The sequence below is a fragment of the Aotus nancymaae genome, unplaced genomic scaffold (assembly GCF_030222135.1).
Source record: "Aotus nancymaae isolate 86718 unplaced genomic scaffold, 86718_ANA_hifiasm-v0.15.2.pri h1tg000124l, whole genome shotgun sequence".
NCBI classification, from domain to species: domain Eukaryota; kingdom Metazoa; phylum Chordata; class Mammalia; order Primates; family Aotidae; genus Aotus; species Aotus nancymaae.
This window is the reverse complement of record NW_026988539.1, coordinates 1060880-1083598: the sequence shown is the minus strand read 5'-3', so window position 1 is coordinate 1083598 and position 22719 is coordinate 1060880. Positions and strand designations below refer to the sequence as shown.

Sequence of the window (22719 nt, the reverse complement as noted above, 5' to 3'; positions counted from 1 at the left end):
ATCGTCCTTCACAGACCAGGAGGTATGAGTCAAACCTGGGATGGGCATTTCCAGGCCTCAGTTTCCCCATCTGCACGACTGCCGAACGGTCTGCTGGGATGGGTCCCACACACCCACAGAGCTGGGCAGAGGTCCCCGAGGAGGGACAGCCCGGGTCCCCTTTCTCCGTGGAAGCCATGGTTGGACACACACTGGGACGTGGGGGGCCTGAGGTTTGCTCAGGGGGAGCCCGGCTAGACCCGCCCCCACAGACCCGATCCCTTCTTCTGGAACAAGAGACAGTGCCTGGCTGAGAGGGAAGAGCTTGGACCACGGAACCGGGGGTGGGGGGTGGGGGGCTGGATCCCAGTGTCCCCCGCCCCGGGGTTGCCCCCCTGGCGCCCACCCCCCACACCACGCTGAGGCCGTGATTTCACATGTAGAAAAGAGGCTTTATTAAGAAGGCTTTGAAGTCAAAAAATAAAACTCTTGATACAATTTTTTTAACCCTTAAATCAGCTCAGCAAATATATAATCAGTAATTTAGCTGTGTAAGATTAAAGGTCCATTACTTTATTTAAAATAAAATATATTTTAGTTCTTAAAATTTATTCCATAAAGTACATATTTCCCTATAAATTCCTACATATACACAAGAGGTAAAAAGTAAAAAAAAAAAAAAAATTTAAAAATTTAAAAAATGACAACAGAAACGGCAGTAGAAAGGGGATTAATAATTAACAGAGAGTTAGAAACTTCTGATTGGAACGCCCCTCGCCCCCCGCCCCCCCTGCGCCCCTCCGGCCGCGCATGGTTCATGTACAAAAGCATAAATGGTTAGCCCCAAAAAGGGAGTAAAAACGTCACCCTCCTCCTCTGGAAACTTCCGTGCGGGCTGAGACCAGCCGGCGAGAAAACAGTCAAATCAGAAAGGAAAACACTGAGTGCTGTAAAAATCGTGTTTTTGTTTTTTGTTTTTTTTAAGATCACCCTGGAAGGGAGGGGTGTCTAGAAAAAAAAAAAAAGGAAAAAAAAAAGTGCAAGCGGACCTTTTCTCTCTGGTTTATTGAAACCTGACCACTCAATACTGTTAGGGAAGGGCTGGGGCGCCGCCGGGCTGCGGGGTCTCGGTCTCCACGCCTGGGACGGTAGTTAAAGCTCATCTGTGAACACCTGCGACCCTCCGCCCAGGCCCCGCCCCTCTCCCGCCGGCCCCGCCCCTCTCCCGCCGGCCCCGCCGGTGACCGCGTGCAGGTGCGCGCTCTAGGAAAAGATATGAATGGCCTGCGTGGCCGGCGTGCGGCAGGCGGGACACTCGGGCTCGCTCTTGCCGCAGATGCGGACGGCGCAGTCCATGCAGAAGAGGTTGTGGCCGCAGGGCACCAGCGCGGCCATCACCTCGCCCTCCGCGCACACCACGCACTCCCGTGCCAGGGCCGGGGCCGGCGCGGAGGACGCCGATGGGGGCTTGCGGCTGTTCTCGGAGGCAGCACCGGAGTCCAGCGGGGGGCAGGAGGAGGCGGCGGGGCTGCCGGGAAGCGAGGTGGCCGTGGAGAAGGCGGCGCCGCCAGGGAAGGACAGGGGTCCCTGCGGGGGTCGCCAGGACAGCGCGCCCACCGGGTCCGGGGCGCCCCGGCGGGACAGCGGGAGCTCCAGGCGGAGGCCGCTGGGCTCGGGCAGCGTGGGTGAGTGGCGGGGGGTCCCTGCCCCACTGCTGCGCCGGGCGCTGGCGGCGGGCGGTCCCGGGGCCCCGTTGACGGTGGAGCAGCCGCTGAAGGCGGGCAGGGGGGCCGCGCGCTCGAAGGGCGCCCAGATGGTGGCCGCGGTGGGAACGGTCAGGTCCAGCGCCAGGAAGTCGAAACCGAAGTCGCAGTCCTCGGGGGCGGCGGTCCCCACCGCGGCGCCCGCATCCTCTGCGCCGAAGGCGAAGCCCGGGTTGCCGGAGCCGCTGTAGGGGCTGGCGGGGCCCGGGTCCGGGACAGGGGGACCCCCGCGGCTGCCCGCGTAGAAGGCCTCGGGGGCGCTGGGGGCGCCCAGGGCCGTGTCCCCGCGGAGGCCGGCAGTGGCCGTGGGGGGCCGTCGTCCGGGGTTGGGGGTCTTGGCCCAGAGGCTGGCGGCCGCCCCGAGCAGGTCCAGGCAGACGTCGGTGCCGTTGGCGTGGAAGTCGCTGTCAGGGCCCGCGTCGGTGAAGGCGCCGGTGCGCAGGGTGATGTGAGCCTCGATCTCCTCGCGCGCACGGTCCACGTTCTCGGGCATCCCGGTGACCGCGAACACCGGCTCCTTGTCGCGGCCGGGCGTCACAATGTAGGTGTGCGTCCGCTGCTGGATACGCTTGATGGTGGCGCCCTTGGGCCCCACCACCAGCCCCACCACTCGGTAGGGCACGCGCACCTGGATGGTGGTCTGTCCCGGGAGGTTGGGCGGGCCCTGGGCAGTGCCGGGCAGACCCCCGGCCTTGCTGCGCGTGGCGCGGATGATGGAGAAGTGCTCCGCCGCCGACAGGATCTCACGCTTGGCCATCTCCACGTCCTCCTTTCGGCCCGTCACGATGAAGACCGGCTCCTCACCCCGCACCGGGGTCTTGATGTAGGTGTTTGTCTTGGCCCGCAGGGCCTTGATCTTGCAACCTGGGAGGGGAGAGAGAGACAGGGTGACCCCAGCCCCCTGAGCAGCTCAGCCCCTCTGGGGATGCGGGGCCAATGAGGGAGCCCCTACCTCCCAGCCTGTGCCCAACACCACGTCATCCTCAGACACTTCACGTCCCTTCTTCCCTGAGCCTCAGTTTCCCCTCTGGGCTCTGGGGTTTGGCATAAAAGCAGGCAGCAAGCGGACGGTTTTAGGTTGAAAGGTGTGCCCTGTTAGTTACGTACACCTGGAATGCAGGGTGTCACAGATGGGGTGTGAATGTTTCCGAGTTCATAAGCTGGACCCTAATACCCAGTGTTGATGGTATTAATAGGTAGCTCTGCTGGGCGCGGTGCCTCACCTGTCATCCCAGCACTTTGAGAGGAGGAGGCAGATCACTTGAGGTCAAAAGTCTGAGACACGCCTGGCCAACATGGTGAAACCCCATCTCTACTAAAAATATAAAAAATTAGCCGGGCATGGGTAATGAGCGGGCACCAGCAGTCCCAAGTACTTGGGAGGCTGAGACAGGAGAATCTCTTGAACCCAGGAGACGAAAGTCACAGTGAGCGGAGATCGCGCCACTGCACTCCAGCCTGAATGACAAAGCAAGATTCCCTCTTAAAAAAAAAAGGGGGGGGGAGAGGGAGGGACTCTGCGGAGTGGTCAGGCCACCACCCTCATAATGAGATATATGGCAGAGGCTCCAGCTAGCTTCCCTGCCCCTTCTGCCAGGCCAGGACACGCAAGCTCTGCGCCAGACACAGAACCCGATGGCGCCTGATCTTGGACTTCCCAGCCTCCAGAACCATGAGCAGCAAATGTCTGTGGTTTGTAAATTATGGCAGCAGGGACAGACTAAGTGACCCTATTTGTAAACAGGGTCTCTGCAGATATAAGTAGTTGAGATGAGGTCACACTGGATCAGGGTGGGCTGCAAATCCCTGTCAGAAGAGCCGCAGGCCGGCGTAATCCCAGCACTTTGGGAGGTCGAGGCGGGCAGATCACCTGAGGTCAGGAGTTTGAGACCAGCCTGGTCAACATGGTGAAACCCATCTCTAGCAAATATACAAAAGTTAGCCAGGCTTGGTGGTGGGTGCCTGTAGTCCCAGCTAGTTGGGAGGCTGAGGCAGGAGAATCATTTGAACCCGGGAGGTGGAGACTGCACCACTGCACTCCTGCCTGGGCTACAGAGCGAGACTCCGTCTCGAAAAGAAAAAAAAAAAAAAAAAGCCTTAATTAGCCGGGCATGGTGGCACGCGCCTGTAATCCCAGCCACTGGGGAGGCTGAGGCAGGGCAATCGCTTGAACCTCAGAGGCAGAGGTTGCAGTGAGCCAACACCACACCACTGCACTCCAGCCTGGGCAACACAAAAAGACTGTCTCAAAAAGCCACAGTGGCTCACACCCTTAATCCTAGTACTTTGGGAGGCTGAGGCAGGAGGATCACTGTTTGAGACCAGCCTGGGCAGCACAGCAGGACCCTGTCTCTACTAAAATACAAAAAATTAGCCAGTGTGGTGGTGCACACCTGTCATCTTTACTTGGGAGGCTGAAGTGGGAGGATCACCTGAGCCTGGGGGTGGAGGCTGCAGTGAGCTACGATCACACCACTGCACTCCAGCCTGAGTGACAGAGCAAGACCTCATCTCAGAAAAAAGAAGGGGAGACAGACACACACAGAGGAGCTGGCCTTGTGGGGACAGAGAGAGACTGCAGTGGTATCTCTCCAAGTCACAGCCCCCAGAAACTGAGGGCGCCCCCCCAACCCCTTCCACCATGAAGCCCTCCCTGCCCACACCTTGACTTGGAAGTTTCATCTTTCAGAAATGAGAGAGGACAATTTCCACTGTTTCAGGCCTCCAGCGTGTCAGCCCAGGGAGCAAACACAGACTCTCCGACACCACCTCCCAGTCCAGCGGCAGGGGAAGCCGAGACTCAGATGCTGGAAAGTGCCTACGGCTTCCTTCCCGCCAAAAGACCCTCCCAAGACTACAAAGGCCCCGGCCTGAGAGGAGGTCTCAGCTGGACTGCCGGCGCCGCACTGACTCCAGACGCCTCGGCAGGCTGTGGGTGGGTCCCTGAGGGGTCTGCTGGGGCGTCCTCCTTGGTGGCTGGGTTGGGGTCTGACCTGGTGGGGGGCAGGGCTCTCCACCGATTGTCTAGGCAGCCACTGACCGGGAGTGGCCTTCTCGGGGTCCTAGACATCCCTACCCGCTCCTCTGGGGCCTCAAAGGTTTTTTTTCTTTTTCTTTTTCTTTTTCTTTTTTTGAGATAGTCTCACTCACTCTGTCACCAGGCTAGAGTGCAGTGCTGTGATCATAGGTCACTGCAGCCTTGAACTCCTGGGCTCAAGTGATCCTCCCACCTCCACCATGCCCAGCTTATTAATTAATTATATACTGAGAAGGAGTTTCACTCTTGCCCAGGCTGGAGAGCAGTGGCACCACCTCAGCTCACTGCAACCTCCACTCCCCATTCAAAAAATTATCTTGCCTCAGCCTCCGGAGTAGCTGGGATTACAGGCGTCCACCACAACACCCACCACACCCAGATAATTTTTTGTATTTTTAGTAGAGACGGGGTTTCGCCATGTTGGCCAGTCTGGTCTCAAACTCCTGACCTCAGGTGATGCACCCGCCTCGGCCTCCCAGAGTGCTGCGATTACAGGCATGAGCCCCTGCGTCCTGCCTATTTTTATTTTTTTGTAGAGATGGGTTCTCACTATGCCGCCCAGGCTGGTTTCAAACTCCTGGGCTCAAGCAATCCTCCTGCCTTGGCCTCCCAAAGTGCTGGGATTCCAGGCATGAGCCGCCAAGTCCAGCCCTTGAAGGAGTTTTGAGACGCCACCGCTCCGCCCCCAGGCTCCGGGGAAGCAGAGGGCCTCGGATATTGTTTGAAAACAGCAAGCGGGTCTGAGAGGAGGACAGTGTGGCTGAATCTCCCAGAGTAAAAGAAAACGAGCAGGGTCAGAGACTGCCTGCACCAGGCCAGTGTTCCCAGGGCTCAGTGGGGAGGACCCCGGGAGGAAGCGGCGGGGGCACACCCGCTCAGAGGGGGACAGTTCTCCCACCCCAGCTGCGCTGCCTCCACACCTGTGTTCCCATCCAAAGCATTCTGTTCGCCTCTGTCACACCCAGTGCCGTCCATTTCTCTATGCAGTCCAGTGTCACCCTCCTCCAGGAAGCCAACCTTGACTGCACTGGGTTGGGCCTGCACTTCTAAGTCTCTCTTCACATGCCTTTTTTTTTGTGGGGGGACGGAGTCTCGCTCTGTCACCCAGGCTGGAGGGCAGTGGCACAACCTCGGCTCACTGCAACCTTCGCCTCCCGGGTTCAAGCGATTCCCCTGCCTCGGCCTCCCAAGTAGTTGGGACTACAGGTGTGTGCCACCAAGCTTGGTTAATTTTTGTATTTTTAGTAGAGACAGGATTTCGCCATGTTGGCCAGGGTGGTCTCGCACTCCTGACCTCAAGTGATCCGTCCGCCTCAGCCTCCCACAGTGCTGGGATTACAGGAATGAGCCACCGCGCCCGGCCACGTGCCTAGCTTTCTGAGCTGCCTCCCTGAGGCCAGGGGTCCAGGCTGGGGAGTCCCTGGGCCCTCGGGGGACCTTGCTATGCCTGTTTCTTCACTGTGAAAGGGGAAAGGTAACCGGCCTGGCTTCACTGGCTCGGGGCGAGCCTCAGCGGGTCATGGCCACGCAGGTGGCCCCGGCAGCCACCCTGGCAGGTCTCACTACAGCCCACAGTGCCTGCTTTAGGCAGATCCTCCTTGGGGAGGGGAAACTGAGGCACAGAGAGAGGGGACTCAGCAAGGCTGGGGCAGGAGGTGCCACCCACAGATGGGGGCTCCGCTGCCCTGCCCACAGGCAGGAAGTGAGCCTCTTCCCAATGCACAGACCCGGCAGAGAGCAGAGCCCGCCGGTGAGGGCACGGTGCAGCACGGGGTCCTCCCCTGCTGATCTGGGAGGTGACCCGGGTCCCCAGAGGGTCACACATGGGAGAGGCTGCCCTGATGTGGCCACCGCTGAGCTCGCAGGCTGTGGTCACAGAAAGTCTGGTCTGGATGAGATGACAAATTTGGGAGATGGGGCTGGCGGGAAGCGAGCTGGAAAGGGACCGTGGGGAAGGGGGCATGTGACTGGGCAGAAACCAGGATGGTGCTGGGAGCCACGGGTGTGTTGGGGCGTGGGGGGCGCCGGCAGCCTCCAGCTCCCCGTACCCGCCCTGTCCTGTCCCTGGTGGTGGCTCGGGGTGGAGACTCACAGCTGCAAGGCCTCTAGGATCCCAGAGACAGAACTGGAGCCCAGTTCACGGATGCTGCCTCCGCTTCAACACGTGCTGGCCCCCATGCCCCACCCACATCAAGACCCAAAGAGGCCAAGGAATCAGGGCTCCAGGAGTGACCCCCGCCCCACCCTCGCCCCACTGGAAAGGACACAGCGAGGCCAGATTGACAGGAAGCCCGAGGGGGGCCCTGGGGAACACCAACGGTTGGCAGACATGGAAACACAGATTCCTGCACCATGCCCCCCAGGAATCCAACTCCAAGGGCTTGGGATGCCTGGGAATTGGGGTGACCGCCCCAGAGGCTGGCCCTGACCTGCCCCACACCCCCAACCCACAGCAGCCAAGTCTTCCCACGCCCAGGCAGGGCCTCGGGGCCCCACGCAGAGCACACATCCGACCCGGCCGGGGTCCCGGCTGCAGATGACCGTGCACTACGGGCTCACCCATGAGACCACAAGTCCTGGCGTGGGAGCAGAGGCCGCCACCCCAGGCTGGACGGGTTTGCCACGGCAGGAAGGGGGACATGAATCCCAGGGAGTCGCTGGGGGAACAGCAAGAGTAGAATTCTGGAAGTAGGACGGGGCCAGGACAAGGCCCCACAGCCAATACTCCATCCAGCACGCGGCCGCCCCTAACCAGGCATCGGGACGCACGGGACGGCAGTATCCCAGACGGGCCGCCATGGGAGCTGAGCGGTCCCAGGGGAGGAAGGAAGCTGGCTCCGCTGTCAAACAGGGACAGCAAAACCCCTCTTCCAGGCCAGGCACAGTGGCTCCCACGTGTACTCCCAGCACTTTGGGAGGCCAAGGCAGAAGGATCACTTGAGCCAAGGAGTTCAAGACCAGCCAGGCCTACATAGCAAGAGCCTGTCTCTATGAAGGTGTCTCCCTCTGTCGCGCAGGCTGGAGTGCAGTGACGCCATCATAGCTTACTGCAGCCTTGACCTCCTGGCTCAAGCGATCCTCCCACCTCAGCGTCCTGAGTAGCTGGGACTACAGTTATGCACCACCATACCCGGCTTGTTTAAAGTTTTTCTGCAGAGACAGAGTCATATGTTGCCCGGGCTGGTCTTGAACTCTTGAGCTCAGGTGATCCTCCCATCTCAGCCTCCCAGAGTGCTAGAATTCCAGGTATGAGCTGCCACCTCCAGCCTCTACAAAAATTTTTTAAAAAGTAGCCGTGTAGCCGGGCGCGGTGGCTCACGCCTGTAATCCAAGCACTTTGGAAGCCAAGGCGGGTGGATCACCTGAGGTCGGGAGTTCAAGACCAGCTTGACCAACATGGTGAAACCCTGTCTTTACAAAAATAAATAAATATATGTGTGTGTGTGTGTGTGTGTGTCTGTGTGTGTGTGTGTGTATAAATTAAAAAAACAATTAGCCGGGCATGGGCGCACAAGTGTGGTCCCAGCTAGTCAGGAGGTGGAGGTGGGAGGATGACCCGAGCCCCGGAGGTAGAGGCTGCAGTGAGCTGACTGCACCACTGGACTCCACACAGAGCAGCAACAGAACCAGACCCTGTCTCAAACACAAAACAAAACAGAACAAAACAACTCCCGGGCGCGGTGGCTCACGCCTGTGATCCCAGCACTGTGGGAGGCCGAGGTGGGCGGATCACTGAGGTCAGGAGTTTGAAACCAGCCTGGCCAACGTGGAGAAACCCCGTCTCTACTAAAAATACAAAAAATGACCCGGGCGTGGTGTCACAAGCCTGCAGTCCCAGCTACTTGGGAGGCTGAGGTGGGAGAATCGCTTGAACCCAGGAGGCGGAGGCTGCAGTGAGCCGAGCCTGAGTCATTACCCTCCAGCCTGGGCAAGAGAGCAAGACCCTGTCTCAAAAAGAAATGAATAAACCTCTCGGGGAATGAAGGGAACATCTACCCTTGCTAAGGTGAGAACTGGTCTGCCGTGTGGAGGTGACCAGCCGACCCGTTCTTTCTAGCCCGCTGCAGCGTATGCACAGGAAAAGCCAGGCATGGTCCCACCAGCACCCGGCACTGTCCCCGGCCACCAGAGAAACACCCGAGGCCTGCAGGGATGGGAGAAGGGGAGGAGCCTCTGGGGCTCGGGCCAGGAGAGGAACAGTGAGCAGGGGGTGTCCCCCAGCTGCGGGGGACAGTCTAAAGCCACAATCCTCAGCCTTCGCCAACAGAGGGAGACGGAGCCCTGCCTTCAACATCGCTCATTCATTCGTTCATTACTGAACACCTACTGTGTGCAGGCCCCTGCAACTACTGAAGATTCAACCATGACCAATCACCTGCCCTGGTTCCAGTCCCTGGGAACGTGTAGGGGAAACGTCCACGGAGCACAGACCCACCCAGGGTCCCGGAAAGTGGGCGGAAACGTCCACGGAGCACAGACCCACCCAGGGTCCCAGAAAGTGGGGGGAAACGTCCATGGAGCACAGACCCACCCAGGGTCCCAGAAAGTGGGGGGAAACGTCCATGGAGCACAGACCCACCCAGGGTCCCGGCAAGTGGGGCGCGAAAGGAGGGTACATGTTGGGTCTCAGCAGGAGCAAGGCCCGAGGTCCCCCAGAGGGCCTTTGCTGGCCGGCTGGAAGGAGATGCCTGTCCTCCGTCCTCCGGGATCTCCACTCTGCCTGTCTCCAAAGCCGGGCTGCCCTGCCCCACCCCCAGTCCTTGAGCTTTGGAATCTGAAATTTTCTCCACTGACCCACCAGAGAAACGAGGGTTTGAATCCCAGCCTATTAGTTTGTTTTGTTTTGGAGACAGGGCCTTGCTCTGTGGTCCACGCTGGAGTGCAGTGATGTCATCCTAGCTCACTGCGGCCTCCACCTCCCAGGCTCAAGTAATCCTCCTGCCTCAGCCTCCTAAGTAGCTGGGGCCACAAGAGCCTGCCACCAAGCCTGATAATTTTTATATTTTTTAAATAGAGATGGGGTTTTGCCATGTTGGCCAGGATGGTCTCGATCTCTTGACCTCGTGATCCACCCGCCTTGGCCTCCCAAAGTGCTGGGATTACAGGCTTGAGCCACCGCGCCCGGCCACATTTTTATTTTTTAATAGAGACGGGGTTTTGCCACGTTGGCCAGGCTGGTTGCAATGCCTGGGCTCAAGGGATCCCCCTGCCTCAGCCCCTCAGGTTTTACCTCCCTTCACCTCCCGCAGCCTCTGCCTCACCACCTGTGGCCTGGGAGCTGCAGGACCTCCCCGCAGGCACATTACGGGCCTCAGTGAGATGGGGCAGGTCCAGTCCGGTGCAGGCTCAGCACACAGCAGGCACTCAAGGAAGATCTAGCAAATGAGTGAACTGGAGCCTCCAGCAGGTGGATGAGTGTGAATGACCACGGTCTGCCCAGAAAGCACTTGGACCCACCCACGGATCGAGAGAACTGAGGCTCAGAGAGCAGCACGTGGCTATCGGGGACAGGGCTGGTGCCGGGCCTGCGACTCTGGTCTAGGTGGGGAGCCCGGGCAGATGCACCTTGCTGCCCTCCAGGGAAGGGGTAGCCTCTGAGCTTGGGTTTGACAGAGAATAATGAGAAGTTCAGAGACCTCCAGGGTGGAGAGGGAGGGAAGTGAAGGGGCAGGCTTGGGGTACGAAGGGCGCGGAAAGGTATGCTTGAGAACGGGGTGGCTGGGAGAAGCTGGGAGCCACAGAAGGTTCTAGAGTATGGGAGACGCAAGGACCACTGAAGCCGCCAACCTGCCCGGCATTCACGGTCACATCCCTGGCACCCTGCACTCCACTTACGGGGTGGCTGCTGTGTGTGACCCGGAGCTGGGATTAAAACCAGCAACTTGGGTCCAAGCATGATGGCCCACACCTGTAACCCCAGCACTCAGGCAGCCTGAAGTGGGAGAATCGCTTGAGGCCAGGAGTTCAAGACCAGCCTGGGCAACAGAGCGAGACGTGTCTCTACAAGTTTTAAAAATAAAAACGAAAACAGAAATAAAACCAGCGTCTTCCCCCAGAATCCTCAACCCCAACAGAGGTGACGAACGCACACCAGAAAGAAGGTGTCATCTGGGCAGGGCCAGCAGTCAGAGCCCACTCTAACCCCACCCCCACTGTGTCCAGCAGCAAGAGCCCAGTAAGCGGGTGTGGAACGCAGATGGGGAGGTGGGGAGGCTCATCTCCCAGGGGCCTGCCCCTAGAGAATTTCCACCCTGAGGTCACAGGTCCCACACGCCCTCGGCCTGACTCCTGCTGGCTCACTCGTAGCCACGGCCTCTCTCAGAGGTGCCAGGACACTCGTATTCACACAACACAGCCACACCCTCCACCACCTGGCCGCTCAGCCTGCTGCCTTCGGGCACTCGGTCCCCAGGCCTGGGCTTGGACATCTGTCTCCACAGGACCCTGGACACTCCGCACAGGGCGGCTGTCCTGTTCTAGGCCCTGGTGCGGTTACGGGACATGGAGGCCGGGTGGAGGGCCTCAATGGGGAGGCAGAAACGCGACAGGAGGGAAGCCCTCCAGCCTGAGGTCCCGCTGAGGGCAGCCAGCAGGGCCGAGAACGCCCCTCCCCACCCACCACTCCAGAGTGTGCTTCCCGGGCCCAGCACAATGCCTGACCCTCTGTGCATCCCCACCTGAGCCGGACCCCACCTGAGCCGGACAAATGACCGACCAGAAGACAGGAGGCCGTGCTGCCCCACCCACCTGGGACAAGGGGAGGTGCGGAGGGAGGGCATCCTGGTGGTCCTCCCCTGCGTCCAGGGCCATAGGTGGCCTTGCAATCCCAGCCCCCACACCTTTCTCTAGCCCGGGTTCCTGAGGGCCATGGTGGGGGGAGAGGCGGGGACCTCCAGCCCAAGTGTCCTGTGGCCCCACCTCCGGCCACGCCAAGGCCCCACCCCAAGTTCTAGAACCTGGCTGATCGCTGGCGGTCAGCGGGGAGCCAGGAGGGAGGGGTGGCGGGAAGGCAGGAGAAAGTTGAGGGGGGCAGGTGGGCGGCCAAAGGGGTGGTGGGTGTGTGCTGGGCCAGGCACTGCCCACCACCCACCCGCCTGCCCGCCCCGCAGCTCGGGGGCCAATGAGCAGCGGCCGGCCTGATGTCACCCTGCAAATCTCAGCCTAGCTCTCTAACAAAGAGAACAATGGGGCGGCCAGAGGGAAGCTCCGACGATGCCACCGCCGGACCCCACGCCCGGGGCCTGCCGCCCGCCCGCCTGCCCAGGAGGGCCGCGGGGCTGCACCCCAGAAGTGGCTTTGACAGCCGGTCCCTCCACAGGCCCGCCCCCAGATCTCCGACTCGGGGCTGGAGAGTGGGCAGGGACCCTCTCCGGCCCGGCCCGTCCCCACCCCGGTCAGGGCCCCAGGCTGGGGACAGAGACCCGCGCGCTTTGTACTGCCAGCCCTCCCTCCCGGCCCCGCCGGCGGCCCCCCTTGGCCACCCCTAAACCTGCGCGTGCCCCGCCCACCGGCCCCTCTCTGGGGTGCCCCTGCGGGCGGCCGAGGGCCTGGGGTGCGGCGCGGCTCCCGGGAGCCATTCTGGGCCGGAGGCGGCCCAGACAAAGGCGGCGGCGGGACCGGAGCGGGCAGGGGAGGAGCGCGGGCTGCGCCCAACTTTGTCCCGCGGCCGCTGCAGGACAAAGGCGCACAGACAGCCGCCGAGGCCAGAGCCCACGCGGGGCGTGTCCGGTGCGGGGCGTCCGGCGCGGGCTGGGCTGGGCTCGGGCGACCCCCTCCCCGGGCGGGGACCCCCCTCCCGGACAGAGCCCCGGGCCGGGGCCACTCACCCTGGCGACCCACGATCTCGGCGACGTGCTCGGAGCTGGGCACCGGGACGCACTCGGTCATGTTGACGCTCTTCTTGCGGCTGCCGATCGCGCTCATCTGCTCGGCCAGCAGCGTCGGAGGGCCCAGGGCCGCGGGGTGGGGCGTGAAGCCGGCGAACACGTCGGGGGGCGACGGCCGGGGCGGCGGCGGGGGGCTCGTGCCGGGGTCCAGCAGCGGCAGCGACCCGGGGGCCACCGACGCGGCCACAGCGGGGGCTAGGGTGGCGGGCGCGCCGGCCTCGGGCCCGTCGGGGGGCGCGGGCTCCGGAGCCGTCCCGCCGTCCGCGCCGTCCGCAGCCGCCGCGCCGTCCCCGGCCGCCCCCTCCTCGTCGGTGTCGCCCGCGCCCCCCAGCCCGAGCGCCGAAAGCTGGTCCAGGGACAGGCGCAGCGCGGCGGCCGCGTCGTCGGGCTCGGGCGGCGGCCGGGGCGCGGGCGCGGCCTCCCGGGCGCCCTCGGGCGGGGGCGCGGGTGCGGGGCCGGGGCCGGGGTCCTCCCCCACCGCCCCCGCGCCGCCGCCGCCCGCGCCCCCGCCCCCGCCGCCGTCGGGCTGGCCGAGCGAGCTGGGCATGGCGGGCGCTAGCGCTGGGGCCCGCGCTCCTGCCGCCCGCGCCGCCGCCGCCGCCCGCGCCGCCCTCCGCCTCTGAGAGCTGGGCCGCCGGCCGCCTGCATCCAGCGGCGGGGGCGGGCGCGGGGGGCCGGGCGGGCCGGGCGGCGGCGGCGCGGGGCTGCTCGAGGCCTGGCCGGGGCCGGGCCGGGTGGCGGCGACTCTGACTGCGGCTTGGCGGCGGCGGCGGCGGCTCCGGCTCCTCGGCGGCCGAAGCGGCGGCGGCGGCGGCGGCGGCGGCGCGGGACGCTCCTTCCCTCCCGCCGCCTCCTGCGGCCCCGCCCCGACCCCGCCCCCGCGACGTCACGCCGCGGCCCAACAATGGGCGGCCCGCAGGGCGCAGGCGCGCGGGGCGGGGCTGGGGGCGGGCACGTGGGCCAGGCCCCGCCCCCTCTGGCGCTCGGGCGGGAACCCGGGCGCATCCGCACGTGCGGGCGCGGCGGCGGGTGTGTGCTTCCCGCCCCGAGCCTGAGAGTCCCTGCCTCGCGCGCCCCCGGGCCCGAGGTTCCGCTCCCCAGTTCCCCCTCGCGATCGAGGTCACCCCCAAGCCAGGTCCCCGGCCCCACGCCCGCTTCCTTGTGCCGCCGAACCCCACCTCCCTGCACCGAGGCGTGGGGTCCGTCTCTCCAAGTCCCCCTCGCGATGCCACTGGACTTCGGTCAGGCTCGCGCCCCACCCACCGCCTTTGTGCGAGGGACCACCCCCCCGACCCACGGTGCACGCCCCAGGGCCTGGCGTTCCAGTTCCCAAGTACCCCTTGCTATCAGGGTGGGCTTTAGAATCAGGCCCCTGCCCCACCTTCAGCCACTGTGCCACGACCACCCCGCAACCGTGCACGCCTCAGGGCCTAGGGTCCCTCTCCCTAGTCTTCCCTAGCTCCCCTCTGGCCGGCTCCTGGCTTTGGGGTCAGGCCACCTCCTCCACCCTGTCCAAGGCCACAGATCCAGTCTCTGTGCCCCCAGCCAGAGACCTCTGTACCTCAGTGGTGCTTCCCTGGCATGGGCAGTTTCACACCAGCCGGAACCCTCCATGTGCACCCCCACCCTCTCCTGGGGTGCCTGGCCCCGAAACCAGGCGCTGTCCACCTCTAAAGCCTCCCTTTCCCAGCGGCTCTTCCTCCAGCCGCCCTTCGGTGCCTTCCTTGCTCCTGTGGGATTTTTCTGTGATCAGTCTACCTGCCTGGGTCCACCTGCCCCGGTCTTCTTCCAGACCTGTCCCTGGCTAGCTGTGCAAACTAGACCCAAAGCAGGACTGTCTGGGCCTTTGCCCAGACAAAGGGACCACCTACCCCTTTGCCTAGCACGGCTTCTCCTCTGTCCCCTCCCCCAGTCTCACCCACCCTGGGTCCCCCTCAGCTGTTCATCTAGTCCCCCAGCCACAGCCACCCACTATTGGGCCCTTCATTTCTGGTGGCTTCTCTGCCCACATCTTTCAGGCAGGCATGGTCAGGATCCCCTGCCTGGAGCCCTTCCGCACTCAAAATCTCTCTCTGGACCCCAGTCTGTGCCCAACCCCACTTCCCCTCCTGGGGTCCTGGACTTCTCTTTTGTGCACCCCCATGCTGGGAATTGTTTTTCCATTTTTCTTTTTCTTTCTTTTTTTTTTTTAAGATGGGGTTTCACCATGATGGCCAGGCTGGTCTTGAATGCCTGACCTCAGGTGATCCACCCACCTCGGCCTCCCAAAATGCTAGGATTACAGGCGTGAGCCACCGCGCCCGGCCTCCATTTTTCTTTTTCATTTTTTATTTTCCCTTTCCCCCTCCCTCCCTCCCTTTCTCTCCCTTCCTTTCCCTTCCCTCCCCTCCCCTCCCCTCCTCTCTCCTTTTCTTTTTCTTTCTTTTTCTTTTTTTGAGATAGAGTTTAGCTCCTGTTGCCTAGGCTGGAGTGCAATGGCGTGATCTCAGCTCACTGCAACCTCCGCCTCCTGAGTTGTAGCAATTCTGCCTCAGCCTCCTGAGTAGCTGGGATTACAAGTATACATCACCACGCCTGGCTAATTTTGTATTTTTAGTAGAAACAGGAGTTCTCCATGTTGGTCAGGCCAGTCTCAAACTCCCGATGTCAGGTGATCTGCCCTCCTCGGCCTCCCAGAGTGCTGGCGTGAGCCTCCCCACCCGACCATCTTTTCTTCTTTCCTTTCTTCTTCTTCTCTCTCTCTCTCTCCCTTTTTTTTTAATTAATTAATTTTTTTTTTTTAGACAGAGTCTTGCTCTGTTGCCCAGGCTGGAGTGAGGTGGTGCAATCTCAGCTCACTGCAACCTCCACCTCCTGGGTTCAAGCAATCCTCCTGCCTCAATCTCCCTAGTACCTGGGATCACAGGTGTGTGCTGCCACACCCAGCTAATTTTTGTATTTTTAGTAGAGACAAGATTTCACAATGTTGGCCAGGGTGGTCTTGAACTCCTGACCTCTGGTGATCCTCCTGCCTCGGCCTCCCAAAGTTCTGGAATTACAGGCCTGAGCTACTGCACCCTGCCTCAATTTTTTTCTTTCTTTTAGCCACAGGGTCTCGCTGCGTTGCCCAGCCGGGTGCAGTGGCTATTCACAGGTGTGGTCCCAGGTCAGATGAGCATGGGAGTTTTGCCCTGCTTCGTTTCTGACTTGGATGGGTTCATCCTTAGGCAACCTGGTGGTCCTGACAGTCCAGGGAGGTCACCACATTGACGTGAACCCTGGATCAGCAAAGCTCACTACAGCCCAGAACTCACAGGCTCAAGCCGTCCTCCCGCCTCAGCCTCGTGAGTAGCTGGGACCACAGGTGTGCGCCACCACACCCAGCTCATTTTTGTATTTGTAGAGATGGGGTCTGGTTTTGTTGCCTCGGCTGGTCTTGAACTCCTGGCCTCAAGCAATCCTCCTGCCTCAGCCTCCAAAAGTGCTGGGACTACAGGTGTGCAACACTGTGCCCGGCCAGCTGCAATTATTAGTGGCACCGTAGGCCGGGCGCGGTGGCTCACGCCTGTAATCCCAGCGTTTTGGGCGGCCGAGGCGGGTGGATCACAAGATCAGCAGATTGAGACCATCTGGCTAACACAGTGAAACCCTGTCTCTACTAAAAATGCCAAAAATTAGCTGGGCACGGCCAGTGGGGCAGCTGGGTTTGCTTTACTGTCTTTTTGCTTTTATTATATTTAATACAAGAAGCCCAGCGTGGTGCCTGTAATCCCAACACTTTGGGAACGCCGAGGTGGGAGGATCACCTGAGGCCAGGAGTTCAAGACAAGCCTGGCCAACACAGTTAGACCCCTGTCTCTACAAGAAATCGATTTATTTTTAATTTTAGTATTATTTTTTTGAAGCCAGAATCCCCTCACTCTGCTGCCCAGGCTGGAGTGCAGTGTCACGATATCGGCTCACTGCAACCTCTGCCTCCCTGTCCCAAGGGATTTTCCTGCCTCAGCCTCCTGAGTAGCTGGGATTATAGGCACCTACCACCGTGCCCAAGTAATTTTTCTGCTTTCTAGTACCTGTTGGCCATGCTGGTCTCAAACTCCTGGCCTCAAGTGATCTGCCTGCCTAGGCCCCCCAAAGTGCTAGGATTATAGGTGTGACCCACTTCGCCCAGCCTGTTCAAAACATTTAAAAATTATCCGGGTCTGGTGGTACATGCCTATGGTCCCAGCTATGTGGGAGGCTAAGGTAGGAGGATTGCTTGTGCCCAGGAAGTTGCAGTGAGCTGAGATTACACCACTGCACTCCAGCCTGGGCGACAGAGTGAGATCCTGCCTCAGGAGAAAAAAAAAAAAAAAAAAAAAAAGTCAGGGTGTGGTGGCTCAGGCTTCTAATCCCAGCACTTTGGGAGGCCAAGGCAGGTTGATCAGTGGATCACCTGAGGTCAGGACTTTGAGACTAGCCTGGCCAACACGGCGAAACCCCGTCTCTATTAAAAATAAAAAAATTAGGCCAGGCAAGGTGGCTCACGCCTGTAATCCCAGCACTTTGGGAGGCTAAGGCAGGCGGATCACGAGGTCGGGAGATTGAGACCATCCTGGCTAACATGGTGAAACCCTGTCTCTACTAAAAATACAAAAATTAGGCCAGGCGAGCTGGCTCATGCCTGTAATCCCAGCACTTTGGGAGGCCGAATCGGGCAGATTACCTGAGGTCAAGAATTCGAGACCAGCCTGGCCAAGATGGCGAAACCCCATCTCTACTAAAAATACAAAAATTAGCCGGGCGTGGTGGCGCGCACCTGTAATCCCAGCTACTCAGGAGACTCAGGCAGGTGAATCACTTGAACCCAGGAGGTGGAGGATGCAGTGAGCCAAAATTGTGTCACTGCACTCCAGCCTGGTGACATAGGGAGACTCGGTCTCAAAAAAAAAAAAAAAAGTAATCCCAGCACTTTGGGAGGCCGAGGCAGGTGGATCACCTGAGGTTGGGACCATCTTGACCAACGTGGAGAAACCCTGTCTCTACTAAAAATACAAAATTAGTCAGGCATGGTGGCACATGCCTGTAATCCCAGCTACTCAGGAGGCTTAGGCAGGAGAATTGGTTGAACCCGAAAGGTAGAGGTTGCAGTGAGTCGAGATCACACGACTGTACTCCAGCCTGGGCAACAAGAGCAAAACTCCATCTCAAAAAAATAATAAATAAATAAATAAATTAATTAATTAATTAAAAATACAAAAACCAGGTGTGGTGGTGCACATCCGTAATCCCAGCTACTGGGGAGGCTGAGGCAGGAGAACAGCTTGAACCTGGGAAGCGGAGGTTGCAGTGAGCCGGGATTGCACCTCTGCACCCCAGCCTGGGTGACAGAGTGAGACTCTGTCTCAAAAACAACGAAGAAAAAAAAAAATACAAAAATTAGCCGGGTGTGGTGGCACACGCCTGTAATCCCAGCTACTCGGGCGGCTGAGGCAGAAGAATCGCTTGAATCCGGGAGGCGGAGGTTGCCGCGAGCTGAGATCGCACCACTGCACCCCAGCCTGCGGAAGAAGCAGCAAAAAACAGAAAGGAAAAGGGAATTGTCCTGGGAGATCCACTTCAATAGAGAAGAAAGGCAGGCAGGACAGGAGAAGAAGCAGGAGCATTTTATTGCTTGTAAGTTACATCTCAACAAACCCGCTTCACACCAGTTAACCAGAAACATCTTGAGATGACTGGCCACAAGCAGCGTGCGTTGTTTTGGTGGCCAGAGAAGGCTGGAAATGGAAAGTGCGCATGGAAGGCACTTTTGTGGTCTCCTGTTATTTGCCCTCAACAAAATTCTTTTGCCTGTTCTGTTGGGCCATGCCCAGCCCAGGCAGACACAGCCAAGTGAACACCCAAGAGAATCAGCCCCAAGCGTAATCATTCTATGCTCTTTTTTTTTTTTTTCTGAGACAGGGTCTCACTCTGTCGTCCAGGCTGGAGTGCAGTAGGTGTGACCTCAGCTCACCGCAGCCTCCACCTCCCGGGTTCAAGCAATTCTCCTGCCTCAGCCTCCTGAGTAGCGGGGACTACAGGCACGTGCCACCACACACGGCTATTTTTTGTATTTTTAGTAGAGGCAGGGGGTTTCACCACGGTCAGGGTGGTCTCGAACTCTTGACCTCTAGTGATCTGCCCACCTTGGCCGCACACAGGGCTGGGATCACAGGCGGGAGCCACCGCGCCCGGCCAATCTCTGCTCTCTTGTGGCAAGTTTTTTGCACTCAGCCCAAAATCATTTTTGCTCTATGTTTGTTGGTGACGTGGCCTTGCTCTGTCCCCCAGACTGCAGCGCACAGAGTGCAGTGGTTCGATCACCGCTCACTGCAGCCTCAACCTCCTGGGCTCCAGCGATCCTCCCCCCTCGGCCTCCCAAAGTGCCGGGATCACAGGCGTGAGCCACCTCACTGGCCTTTTTTTGATATTCTCAGCTGGCAGTGGTGCACCCACACCCCCTCACAGGCTCCCCCACAGGACTCCATGGGCATTATCTGTGGGCCACTTTCCCCTACTGGCTGCTTGGGGACCCCACTTTTCCCTACAAACTGCTCCCTGACAACTCCACCTCTATGGGTGGGATCTGTGGACAGGCTGCAACTTCCCTGAAATCTTTTTTTTTTTTTTTTGAGAAGGTGTCTTGCTCTATCACCCAGGCTGGAGTGCAGTGGCGTGATCTCGGCTCACGGAAACCTCCGCCTCCCGGGTTCAAGAGATTCTCCTGCCTCAGCCTCCCGAGTGGCTGGGATTACAGGTATCCGCCACCACACCGGCTCATTTTTGTATTTTTAGTAGAGATGGGGGTCTCACCGTGTTGGTCAGGATGGTCTCGAACTCCTGACCTTGTGATCCTCCCGCCTCGGCCTCCCAAAATGCTGGGATTACGGGCTGAGCCACCAAATCCGTTTTTTTAAAAAATTCAAATACAAATCCAGAGTGGTGGTAAAGCCTATAGTCCCAGCTACTTCAGAGGCTGAGGTGGGAGCATCACTTGAGCCCAGGAGTTCGAGGCTGCAGTGAGCAATGATGAAGCCATTGCGTTCTAGCCTGGATGACAGAGTGAGACTCTATTTGAAAAAATATACATATATGTATATACATAGTTGACATACATCAAAGCTTACCCTTTAAAAGTACTCAATTTTGGTGGGGGCACAGTGGGGTCATGTCTGTAATCCCAGCACTTTGGGAGGCTGAGGCAGGTGGATCACCTGAAGTCAGGAGTTCAAGACCAGCCTGGCCAACAAGGCAAAACCCCATCTCTACTGAAAATACAAAAATTAAAAAAAAAAAGTTCTGCACTGGCATGGACGAAAATAGAAAAATTAGCCGGGCATGATGGCGGCCGCCTATAATCTTAGCTACTAGGGAGGCTGAGGCTGGAGAATCGCTTGAACCTGGGAGGCGGAGGCTGCTGAGCTGAGATCGCACCATTGACACCCAGGAATTTGAAACTAGTCTAGGCAATATAGAGAGACCCCATCGCTACAAAAAATACAAAAAATAACAAAATAACAAAATTAGCCAAGCATGCTGGTGTGCACCTGTGGTCCCAGCTACTTTGAAGGCTGAGTCAGGAGGACCACCTGAGCCTGGGAGTTTGAGGCTGCAGTGAGCTATGATTTCAACATTGCACACCAGCCTGGGTGATAGCGTGAAACCCTGCCTAAAAACAAAACAAAACTGTGGCTGGTGAGGTGGCTCACACCTGTAATCCCAGCACTTTGCGAGGCTGAGGCGGGTGGATCACCTGAGGTCAGGAGTTCGAGACCAGCCCGGCCAACATGGCGACACCTCATCTCTACTAAACGTACAAAAAATTAGCTGGGCGTGGTGGTTGGTGCATGTAATTCCAGCTATTCAGGAGGCTGAGGCAGGAGAATTACTTGAACCCTGGAGGCAGAGGCAGCAGGGAGCTGAGATCGTGCCACTGCACTCCGGCCTGGGCGACAGAGACTGCAAAAAAACCAAAAGCCAAAGAACAAAAAACAAAACTAAAAGAAAAAACTGTGGCCGGGCGCGGTGGCTCACACCTATAATCCCAGCACTTTGGGAGGTCAAAGCGGGTGGATCACCTGAGGTCAGGAGTTCAAGACCAGCCTGGCTAACAAGGTGAAATCCCGTCTCTACTAAAAATACAAAAAAAATTAACTGGGGGTGGTGGTGGGAACCTGTAACCCCAGCTACCTGGGAGGCAGAGGTGGGCAAATTGCTGGAACCTGGGAGGAGGAGGTTGCAGTGGGCGGAGATCGAGCCACTGCACTCCAGCCTGGGCCACAGAGACCAGTGTGGAACGTTATTGTTAACTTTTGTGGGTACCTTTTATCCATTCCCCCCACGCCACATAATACCCCGCCCCGGCACCCACGCACCCCTTCCTGTCCCTGTGCATCGGCCTGTCCTAAACATTCACAGCACTGGGATCACACGCTGTGCTGGCGTCCTCCGGGGCATCCGCACCGTGGTGGGAGTCAGAGCCTGGTTCCTGTTCATGGCGGAGTCCTCCTCCGTGGCGTGGCTGGGCCGGGTGCTTCTCTCATCCGTGGATAGGCACTGGACTTGCTTCCACTTTCTGGGCCCCTTGAATCTGGAACAAGTGTGACTGAGCTCACAGGCTGCGTCCTGCTCTGGAATGGCCTGTCTAAAAGATCGTCCTGAAGCTGGGGACGTTTTCCATGGGCACCTCCAGGCGCCTGGACAGCTGCAGTGGCAGCCACAGGGGGGTGCACACAGGCGACGGGCGTCCCTGGGGGTCTGTGTGGTGGTGAGGTGTGGGGTCCGAAGGGCAGTCAGGCGATGTGGGGTGGTGAGAAGGGCTGTGGGGGAGGTGTGGGGGGGTGGGAAGGGCCTTCGGGGGTGGGGGAGGTGTGAGGGAGGTTGGAAGGGCCTTTGGGGGTCGGGGAGGTGTGAGGGGGGGTTGGAAGTGCCTTCAGGGGGGGGAAGTGTGAGGGTGGTTGGAAGGGCCTTCGGGGGTGGGGGAGGTGGGGGGGTGGGAAGGGCCTTCGGGGGTGGGGGAAGTGTGAGGGGGGTTGGAAGGGCCTTCGGGGTGGGGGAGGTGGGGGGGTTGGAAGGGCCTTCGGGGGGTGGGGAGGTGTAAGGGGGGTTGGAAGGGCCTTTGGGGGTGGGGGAGGTGTGAGGGGGGGTTGGAAGGGCCTTCGGGGGTGGGGGAGGTGGGGGGGTGGGAAGGGCCTTCGAGGGTGGGGGAGGTGTGGGGAGGTGGGAAAGGCTGTCCCTGCCTGCCTGGGGCTGGGAGCTGGGGGCTGCAGGGACAGCAAGGTGGAGGCCCTGGGCCTGGCAGAGGGGCACGATGCCCCCGAGTTGAAGTCGCTGAGGGAGAGTCGGGAGCCCGGTGGGTCCATGTGGCTGAGCCCAGGGCTGGGAGGCACAGCTTTGTCACAGGGGCCTGAGGCCTCTCCTCCTGTGCCCTCTATGGAGTTCGGTGGGGAGCTTGGTCTGAGGGGAGGCGCTGGACACGTGAGGCTCTTGCTGCTGCTGGAAAGTGCCATGAGGGCCGGATGTGGTGGCTCACGCCTGTGATCCCAGCACGGGGAAGCTGAGGCGGGCGGATCACCTGAGGTCAGGAGTTAGGGTTAGGGTTACCTGACCAGCCTGCTGAATCCCCATCTCTACTAAAAATATAAAAATTAGCTGGGCATGGTGGCTACTTGGAAGGCTGAGGCAGGAGAGTCACTGGAACCCAGGAGGTGGAGGTTGCAGTGAACCAGGATCATGCCATTGCACTCCAGCCCGGGCAACAGAGAGAAACTCTCAAAAAACAAGAAAGTCCCAGAAAATCTTGGGACTGAGACATGGGCGGCAAGGTGACCTCTGGATGGGACCTGCACCGCACAGGGCTGGTCGCGAGGTCCCCACGAACGATCCCGGCGCTGGGGGCTCAGGTTACCCCACCCAGGACCAGGTCTGGGTTGCGGGGCCTCAGTGCACCAGGCAGGTCCAGCCAGAGGGTCTGTGAGGCTTCTCCAGGGCAGGAATTTGAAGGGGGCCTGAGCACTGAGGACCCACACCAACTCACTTCTTGCTGGGCACGGCCTCC

General features: G+C 59.8%; 1 protein-coding gene across 2 annotated transcripts; it reads right to left on the bottom strand.

The window, feature by feature from the left end:
* Nucleotides 1-410: 410 nt before the first annotated feature.
* On the bottom strand, nt 411-13212 carry MEX3D (mex-3 RNA binding family member D). 2 transcript variants are annotated; one of them, XM_064371221.1, is made up of 3 exons: nt 12606-13212; nt 1257-2606; nt 411-1119 (listed from the first exon to the last, which is right to left on the bottom strand). In XM_064371221.1, exons 1-3 carry the CDS (start codon nt 13210-13212, stop codon nt 1070-1072), a joined length of 2007 nt encoding a protein of 668 aa, XP_064227291.1. In that variant the 3' UTR covers nt 411-1069. The 2 variants fall into 2 exon arrangements, with proteins under 2 accessions (XP_064227291.1, XP_064227292.1); XM_064371222.1 differs by lacking the exon at nt 411-1119 and having other exon boundaries at nt 1243-2606.
* Between the last annotated feature and the right edge of the window lie 9507 nt (nt 13213-22719).